Below are 8778 nucleotides of genomic sequence, written 5' to 3' on the forward strand. Positions count from 1 at the left end.
ATACATGACTGAATTAACTGGTAACAACGTTTCCAAAAACCGCCTTTCAACACAGGGCTGGAGGTAGACTTCGAGAGGACGTGGGGGACGAAGCGGGCTGAGGTAATACTGCGCTCCGTCCCCCGTCCTCCGTTTCACGACATGTCGCCGCTCATTGAGACACCAAGCAAACGGACACCACCACCACCACCACCACCACCGGGAGACGCTACTGCATGAGGTTCAACAAACCGGTTTTCATTTAATGCAAAATTTAAATAAATCAGATTTCCCATAAAATATACTTTGAGTTCCCGACACTTCAGTGCGTTTTTTTCTCGGCGCCCCCCCCCCGAAGAAAACAAACTACAACACGTAAAGACAGTTGGACGCACTTTAGAGACAGGGTGAGCTCTGGAGGGGGGGGGGCGGGGGGCCCTCGGACCTCACGGCCCCCTCCCCCCCCCACGGCCCCCCCCTTAGCGCTGGGCGCAGGCCCTCTCCACGTCCTCCAGGGTCTTGGGGGCGTCGGCGGACAGGATGAGGGGCCCCCCCGCCTCCTGGATCACCACGTCGTCCTCGATCCGGACCCCCAGCCCGCGGAACCGCTCGGGGGCCCGGCCGTCGTCCTCAGCGATGTACAGGCCTGGGATGGGGGGGGGGGAGAGGGGAGGAGGGGGGAGGGGGGGGAGGAGAGAGAGAGGAGAGGTGGCGTTAGGCTCCTCCCACAGCAGGAGTCACAGGCGGGGGGGCCCGGCGCCGTGAGGAGGAGGTGAGGGCCCCCGGGGGGGTCCAGAGGTGTGTGGGGCCCCCGGGGGGGGGTCCAGAGGTGTGAGGGGCCCCCGGGGGTCCGGCCCTCAGGGAGAACTGGACTGCGTTCAGACGTTGGGCCGACAGCGAGGGAAGGAGGCCATGTGGAGAAACATCACCACAGGATCCTCAGGTTGCCTCGACTACAAAACCACTTCCCCAAAACCCGGGAGTGCCCGGGTAGAGGGAGGGAGGGGAGGGAGGGGAGGGAGGGGGACGGACGGACATGGAGGCCAGCCAATCACTGCGTTCAGGTACAATGATACGATTGGACGGCCGATTACAGGCCTGCCACCGCCACAGATACCGGATCTCTTAATGTTTTTTGTCAGAGCGTTTGATTTATTGATTTCTGTCGGGATGTAAAGAAATCAATTTGACAAAAGATGCTTCTAAAAAGCATGGGGGGGAGGGAGGGAGGGAGGGAGGGAGGGGGGAGGGAGGGAGGGAGGGGAGCAGGGAGGAGGGAGGGAGGGGGGAGGAGCAGGGAGGGAGGGAGAAGAGGAGGAGGGAGGGAGGGAGGGAGTTTCTTTCGATCATTAAACTCTTTTTTTTCCATTTTCTCTGCTCTCTCTCTCCACTCTCAGGTCGGCCTCCGGGGGGGGTCTGTCCGGGCGTGTGTCTGTCCGGGCATGTGTCTGTCCGGGCGTGTGTCTGTCCGGGCGTGTGTCTGTCCGGGCGTGTGTCTGTCCGGGCGTGTGTCCGGGTACCTGGCTCTATGGTGATGGCCATCCCGGGCTGCAGGGCCTGGGAGCGGGACAGCTCGGGGGTGTCGTGGACGTCCATGCCCAGGTAGTGACCCACGTGGTGGGGGCAGTAGTGCCGGGCGGCCTGGGGGGGCGAGAGAGAGAGGAGGCCCTGATGAAAACACAAACAACACTCAACAAACACCAGCGAGGACTCACACACACACCGGCTGAACGCACAACAGCCAATCAGACGTCCCCCCCCGTGACCCCCACCCTATCGATGGTGAGGAGACCGGAGGCTCAGGGGTTCACTGCTTCATAATAGTGATGGTCAGGGGTTCACTGCTTCATAATAGTGATGGTCAGGGGTTCACTGCTTCATAAGTGATGGTTAGGGGTTCACTGCTTCATAATAGTGATGGTTAGGGGTTCACTGCTTCATAATAGTGATGGTTAGGGGTTCACTGCTTCATAATAGTGATGGTTAGGGGTTCACTGCTTCATAACAGTGATGGTTAGGGGTTCACTGCTTCATAATAGTGATGGTCAGGGGTTCACTGCTTCATAATAGTGATGGTTAGGGGTTCACTGCTTCATAATAGTGATGGTTAGGGGTTCACTGCTTCATAATAGTGATGGTTAGGGCGTCACTGGTCCATAATAGTGACGGTTCAGACTGATGAAGGGCTTAAACCATCGAGTGGTTAAACAAGTGTGACCCTAGAGGGCCTTGCAGTGGGAGCCTCTGGGCCCTTGACTCCACTCTGACTAACTAAAGGGCTATTCACAGAGTCCTGCCTTGAATTACCATGTGCTGTGTGCTTGTCTTTCAGAGAGGTCTTTGGACATCATTCTGTCAGTGGAGTGTCTCAGAGGAGTCCTGAGCACCACGTGCTTCACGTCCGGGCTGTGTTAACCAGTGTGAGCCACACTCCACCACACCACAGTAGAAGGGTTCAGTGAGGTTCATTTGAGGTTCATTTTCAGTTCAGACTTTACTTTACTGATTGCAAAAGGGCAGTTCGTTGGCAGCCTACCCAGTCCATACACAGACGTAAACACTCACAGGCCAGGTAGGCTTAGAGGTGACAGGTCAAAGGTCAACACAGAGGAGACCATGTGCAGCAGTGAATGAAAGACAACATTTAGTCTGTCAATCACCCGTAGAGGGATGGTGAACATACAAAGGAATCAAAGGTGATAGAACATGGAGATGGAGGCCAGCCAATCACTGCGTTCAGGCACAATGATACGATTGGACGGCTGATTACAGGCCTGCTTCCGCCACAGATACCGGATCTCTTAATGTTTTTTGTCAGAGAATTTGATTTATTGATTTCTGTCGGGATGTAAAGAAATCTATTTGACAAAAGATGCTTCTAAAAAGCATGGGGGGGGGGGGAGGAGGGAGGGAGGGAGGAGGGAGGGGAGCAGGGAGGGAGGGAGGGAGCAGGGAGGGAGGGAGTTTCTTTCGATCATTAAACTCACAAAACGGAAACAAAACGGAGGAGCTGGAGCTCATTGGCTAATCAAAATAAAAGCTAACCGGCTTAGAGCCAATCAGCTGCACGTTCTGTTTGGACATTTCACCCATTTCTTATCCACAGAAATATGGACCATAGGTTACAACCACCCAAGTGAGGGGTTACAGATAAACACAAGCTTCACGTCTTCATGAAGGACTACAGTGTGAACAGGTTTATGGCAGGGATTTCACTTGACAAGCTCAGGTCAGCTCCAAGGCAGAGCACATCTTAACCTAACGCCAGAGAGGGCAATTTGGACAAAACATCCAGAGGAAGCTCGGTTTGAAGTATCCAACCTACAATAACCGCCCCCGCCCCCCACCAGGCCTCCCTCACAAACAACTTCCCCAAAACCAGCGGTTAGCTCGCTAGCTTAGCACTAGCTAGTCTGCTAGCCTAGTGGAAGGCTCCGGTCCTGCACTGTGAGGTAGACAGACAGACAGGTAGACAGACAGGTCATTCAATCATTTAATTTCTAACAAATTAATGAAAATGACTGATAAAGATCTCTGCATTATTGGTCTGTGGCGTTTCTGGTCATTCTGGCGAGATCTCCTGACGCATTGATCCCAGAATGCATTCTGTTGTGCGAGGCAACGCAACGCATGCTCGATCTGAACCCCCCCGCCCACTGACAACCCGTCGATAGGTCGGGTGGGGGGGGGGGGGGCGTCGCCGTGGAGACGTACCTTCAGCACCTCCGCCTGGCCGGCCGAGGCCTTGGCCACGCCCAGCCGCCGCAGCTGCGCCCCCAGCAGGGCCAGCATGGCGCTGTAGATGTGGTCCAGACTCACGCCGGGGCGGCACATGGACAGACAGGCCAGCTGCACCTCCAGCACCGCCTCGTACAGCTCCGCCTGGGGGCCCGAGAACCTGCAGGGGCCACGGAGCAGAGAGAGAGGGGGGGCCGCCGTTCAGAGACGGAGGGGAGAAAGTGAAACAAAACAAAGAGACGGACGGAGAGGAGGGAGAAGGTGAGCTGGTGGATGTGTTGTTGTGTACGCGGCGCTGAGGTTCACACGCTTTATGAGCGGAGCAGCTGGAGCTACAGAAGAACGCTGTTCGTAAGAACTATCCCTTTACTCCTTTAAGGACAGCTGGCGTCTCCCAGCACCGTACCAACACCACTAGGACGTCCTCCCATCCCAGCCGTCCCTCATCAGGGGGACTCTTTCCACCAAGAGGAAAGAGTTAAGAGTAATGTAACTAACCCCGTACGTCTCCTCCCCCCCCCCCCCCCAAACTCACCGGCCGTTCACTGGCCACGTGCGGGTGATGTCACTGACGTAGCCAAAGTATTCACAGCCTCCGTCCAGAAGCACCATCTCTCCATCCTTCCAGGAAAGACCAGAGAGAGAGAAAGTAGAGAGAGAGAAGTGTTCATGATCTGGGTCACAGAGCGACGTTGACGATCCGCGAGCTTTTGGTTTCCAGGCCGCCTCTCGGCCCCGCCCCTCACCTTGATGATCTGGTTGTTGTTGATGTAGTGCAGGGTGTTGGCTCGGTTCCCTCCAGCGATCACGGGCGGATACGCCAGGAAGTTAGCACCGTGGACGCGATTCTCAAAATCAAACTGGAAGCACACGATTGGTCATGAAGAGTCACCAGTTTCAACCGGGCAAATCTAGTCCCAGCTCTCCTACAACTCACCAACCACACCCATTAATAAAACTTCATAATGAATCTGTATCTTTCTTAAAGATTTATTTTTGCATTTTTTCAGCTTTATTATAGAGAGAGATAGAGAGGAAAGTGTGGGAGACAGAGGGGAGGACATGCAGTAAATGACCACAGGCCGGATTCGATCCCGGGTCTCTGCGATTAGGACTGTGCCTAATATATACGGTACGCGCCTTAGCCCAGTGCGCCACCGGGGGGGTGCCCCTGAATCATCTGTATCTTTGACAAATGATTCTCAACACAAGTTAAGCGTTGAAAACTACAGCAAAAACAAAACCAAACTAAGAAGACGATGTTTCCTACCTTGGCGAAGATCAGGGCTTCATCAACGTCCCCCCGGGTCATGGCCATCGTCTTCCTGAACGCCTGCAGAACGAACGGAGACGTCTCAGAGCCGCTCTGGTCGTACATCACCACCCCCACGTCGTCCTAACGACGCCTTAATAACCCGGCCTAACGACGCTTTAATAACCGGACATTAAGGCCTTAATGTCCCCGTACCTGGGCAGTGATGTGCCCGGCCTCCTGCATGAGGGCCACCTCCGCCGGGCTCTTGAGGGCCCGCAGCGTCTGGGTCAGGGGCCGGACGGGCCGCGGCGAGGGCCCCGCCTCCAGCAGGGGCCGCAGGTGGGTCTGGTGCAGCTGGGGGTGGGACGGCTTGGAGCTGTCGTACCACAGGGCAGAGCCTGGGAGGGGGGGGGGGGGGCAACCAGAGGGAGGGTCAGACAGTAGGCCTACCCTAGCAGCAGGTAGGGGTCAGACAGTAGGCCTACACTAGGAGCAGGTAGGGGTTAGACAGTAGGCCTACCCTAGCTTTAAGGAGCAGGTAGGGGTTAGACAGTAGGCCTACCCTAGCAGCAGGTAGGGGTTAGGCAGTAGGCCTACCCTAGCTTTAAGCAGCAGGTAGGGGTTAGACAGTAGGCCTACACTAGCAGCAGGTAGGGGTTAGGCAGTAGGCCTACCCTAGCAGCAGGTAGGGGTTAGACAGTAGGCCTACCCTAGCTTTAAGGAGCAGGTAGGGGTTAGACAGTAGGCCTACCCTAGCAGCAGGTAGGGGTTAGACAGTAGGCCTACCCTAGCTTTAAGGAGCAGGTAGGGGTTAGACAGTAGGCCTACCCTAGCAGCAGGTAGGGGTTAGACAGTAGGCCTACCCTAGGAGCAGGTAGGGGTTAGACAGTAGGCCTACACTAGCAGCAGGTAGGGGTTAAACAGTATGCCTACCCTAGCAGCAGGTAGGGGTTAGACAGTAGGCCTACCCTAGCTTTAAGGAGCAGGTAGGGGTTAGACAGTAGGCCTACCCTAGCAGCAGGTAGGGGTCAGACGGTAGGCCTACCCTAGCAGCAGGTAGGGGTTAGACAGTAGGCCTACCCTAGCAGCAGGTAGGGGTCAGACGGTAGGCCTACCCTAGCAGCAGGTAGGGGTTAGACAGTAGGCCTACCCTAGCAGCAGGTAGGGGTCAGACAGTAGGCCTACCCTAGCAGCAGGTAGGGGTTAGACAGTAGGCCTACCCTAGGAGCAGGTAGGGGTTAGACAGTAGGCCTACCTGTAGGCCTACCCTAGCAGCAGGTAGGGGTCAGACAGTAGGCCTACCCTAGCAGCAGGTAGGGGTCAGACAGTAGGCCTACCCTAGCAGCAGGTAGGGGTCAGACGGTAGGCCTACCCTAGCAGCAGGTAGGGGTTAGACAGTAGGCCTACCCTAGCAGCAGGTAGGGGTCAGACAGTAGGCCTACAGGTAGGGGTTAGACAGTAGGCCTACCCTAGCAGCAGGTAGGGGTTAGGCAGTAGGCCTACCCTAGCAGCAGGTAGGGGTCAGACAGTAGGCCTACCCTAGCAGCAGGTAGGGGTCAGACAGTAGGCCTACAGGTAGGGGTCAGACAGTAGGCCTACCCTAGCAGCAGGTAGGGGTCAGACAGTAGGCCTACCCTAGCAGCAGGTAGGGGTCAGACGGTAGGCCTACAGGTAGGGGTCAGACGGTAGGCCTACAGGTGGGGGTCAGACAGTAGGCCTACAGGTGGGGGTCAGACAGTAGGCCTACAGGTAGGGGTCAGACGGTAGGCCTACAGGTAGGGGTCAGACGGTAGGCCTACAGGTAGGGGTCAGACAGTAGGCCTACCCTAGCAGCAGGTAGGGGTCAGACAGTAGGCCTACCCTAGCAGCAGGTAGGGGTCAGACGGTAGGCCTACAGGTAGGGGTCAGACGGTAGGCCTACAGGTGGGGGGTCAGACAGTAGGCCTACAGGTGGGGGTCAGACAGTAGGCCTACAGGTAGGGGTCAGACGGTAGGCCTACAGGTAGGGGTCAGACGGTAGGCCTACAGGTAGGGGTCAGACAGTAGGCCTACCCTAGCAGCAGGTAGGGGTCAGACAGTAGGCCTACCCTAGGAGCAGGTAGGGGTTAGGCAGTAGGCCTACAGGTAGGGGTCAGACGGTAGGCCTACAGGTAGGGGTCAGACGGTAGGCCTACAGGTAGGGGTCAGACAGTAGGCCTACAGGTAGGGGGTCAGCCGGTAGGCCTACAGGTAGGGGGTCAGACAGTAGGCCTACAGGTAGGGGTCAGCCGTAGGCCTACAGGTAGGGGTCAGACGGTAGGCCTACAGGTAGGGGTCAGACGGTAGGCCTACAGGTAGGGGTCAGCCGGTAGGCCCTCTCACCCTTGAGGCTGCGGAGCACCAGGCCCAGCTCCTCGGTGCAGTGGACCCTCTCGATGCCGCTCAGCGCCGCCGCCCCGTCCTTCCCCGACCGCGCGCCGTCCCACAGCTCCCGGGCCGGGTCCCGGCGCGGCACGAACAGGATGGCCCGGTCCGGCCGCCCCGCCCCGTGCAGGACCAGCGCGCTGTCCGCCTCCAGGATCCCCGTGAGGTACAGGAAGTCCTGCGGAGCGGGGAGGGAGGGAGGGTCGTCTCCATTTGACAGTAGAACTCAAATCGGCGCATTGTTCTCTAAAGAACGGATGACAAGGCAGGTCGCCATGACATCCCTCCCCCCATCCCCCCCCCCTCGCCACGAGGCCCTGACCCCCTCCAGACCTCACAGGACCTGGAGGCCTGGAACCTCTAACGCCTCCAGGCCTCTAGTGGAGGCTGCAGTGACAGCAGCGGTCCAGCGGGACACCGTGAAGACTGTCACACAAGCAGCTACGCTCTGACCTGTTGGTCATGGAGACAATGGATAGGGGGTGCAAATATAGCAGCTTACTCATGGACCCTGTTCCCAAAGCCATACGCCATATACTGGTGGTGGCTCGTTCACGAACGAATCAGTTCGAACGAACGACTCTTTAACACGAACGAACCGACCTGATTCCCCGTTTTCAGTTCTCTCTCGTTCCTCTCGTTCGTTCTCCGAGACTCGACTCCCAGCTCCGCCCACTAGTCGCTGACTCGCGAGTCGCCGTTCGTTCACTGACTGTGTTTAGCGGTGAAGACTGGAGGACTGAGACGTCACGAGAGCCAGCCGGGCAACAACATCCCGTTAACCGAACATGAAGCGCTCCTCAGCTGAAAGGAACTTAGTTAATGTTGTGTTGATTGATGACCGTTTGCACCGTCGCACGATCGTGATTCGTTTGAACGAGAACGAGGGAGGAGCCGAGTACTGACCGACTCGGTGACTGAGAATCATGATTCACCGCTACCGGAAACACGAACAAACAAACAAACAAACAAACAAACAAACAAACAAACGACTCTTCTTGACGAACTGACCGACGCAAACTGATTCATTCAAACGAATCATGACATCCACCACTAGTATATACTGGTCAAGCACGGCCATTATTCATATCTGTTAACGACACGCGCATGAATGAACACACAACGGGTGAGACAGAGGGAGGAGCGGGAGCAGACCTGGTTCTGGTGGAAGGGGTAGGGGATGTCGTTGGTCATGTAGCGCGTGGGGTGGGACAGCAGGACCACCACGTGGGGGTCCGAGGCCCCGACGGGCCCCAGCCGCGCCGCCTGCTCCTCCACCAGAGAGGCCAGCTTCAACCGGCGCAGCTCAAACTCCAGCTGGGTCAGACCGGGGGGTCACCTCACCTACACACACACACACACACACACACACACACACACACACACACACACACACACACACA

At 57.0% G+C, this 8778-nt stretch overlaps 1 protein-coding gene across 1 annotated transcript; it reads right to left on the reverse strand.

The window, feature by feature from the left end:
• Positions 1 to 216: 216 nt before the first annotated feature.
• xpnpep3 (X-prolyl aminopeptidase 3, mitochondrial) lies at positions 217 to 8720 on the reverse strand. The gene is made up of 9 exons (XM_084491129.1): positions 8531 to 8720; positions 7334 to 7553; positions 5186 to 5370; positions 4988 to 5050; positions 4464 to 4577; positions 4253 to 4338; positions 3694 to 3877; positions 1500 to 1620; positions 217 to 625 (listed from the first exon to the last, which is right to left on the reverse strand). Exons 1-9 carry the CDS (start codon positions 8567 to 8569, stop codon positions 459 to 461), a joined length of 1179 nt encoding a protein of 392 aa, XP_084347255.1. The 5' UTR covers positions 8570 to 8720; the 3' UTR covers positions 217 to 458.
• Between the last annotated feature and the right edge of the window lie 58 nt (positions 8721 to 8778).

This window comes from Micromesistius poutassou (genome assembly GCF_964030765.1).
Source record: "Micromesistius poutassou genome assembly, contig: SCAFFOLD_4667, whole genome shotgun sequence".
NCBI lineage: Eukaryota > Metazoa > Chordata > Actinopteri > Gadiformes > Gadidae > Micromesistius > Micromesistius poutassou.

Coding starts and splice junctions, on each gene's coding strand:
- xpnpep3 (XM_084491129.1), bottom strand. CDS start 8,569: ATGACCAACGACATCCCCTACCCCTTCCACCAGAACCAG. Junction 7,554..8,530: donor ACCCCTTCCACCAGAACCAG/GTCTGCTCCCGC, acceptor CCCGCTCCGCAG/GACTTCCTGTACCTCACGGG. Junction 4,339..4,463: donor ACAACAACCAGATCATCAAG/GTGAGGGGCGGG, acceptor CTTTCCTGGAAG/GATGGAGAGATGGTGCTTCT.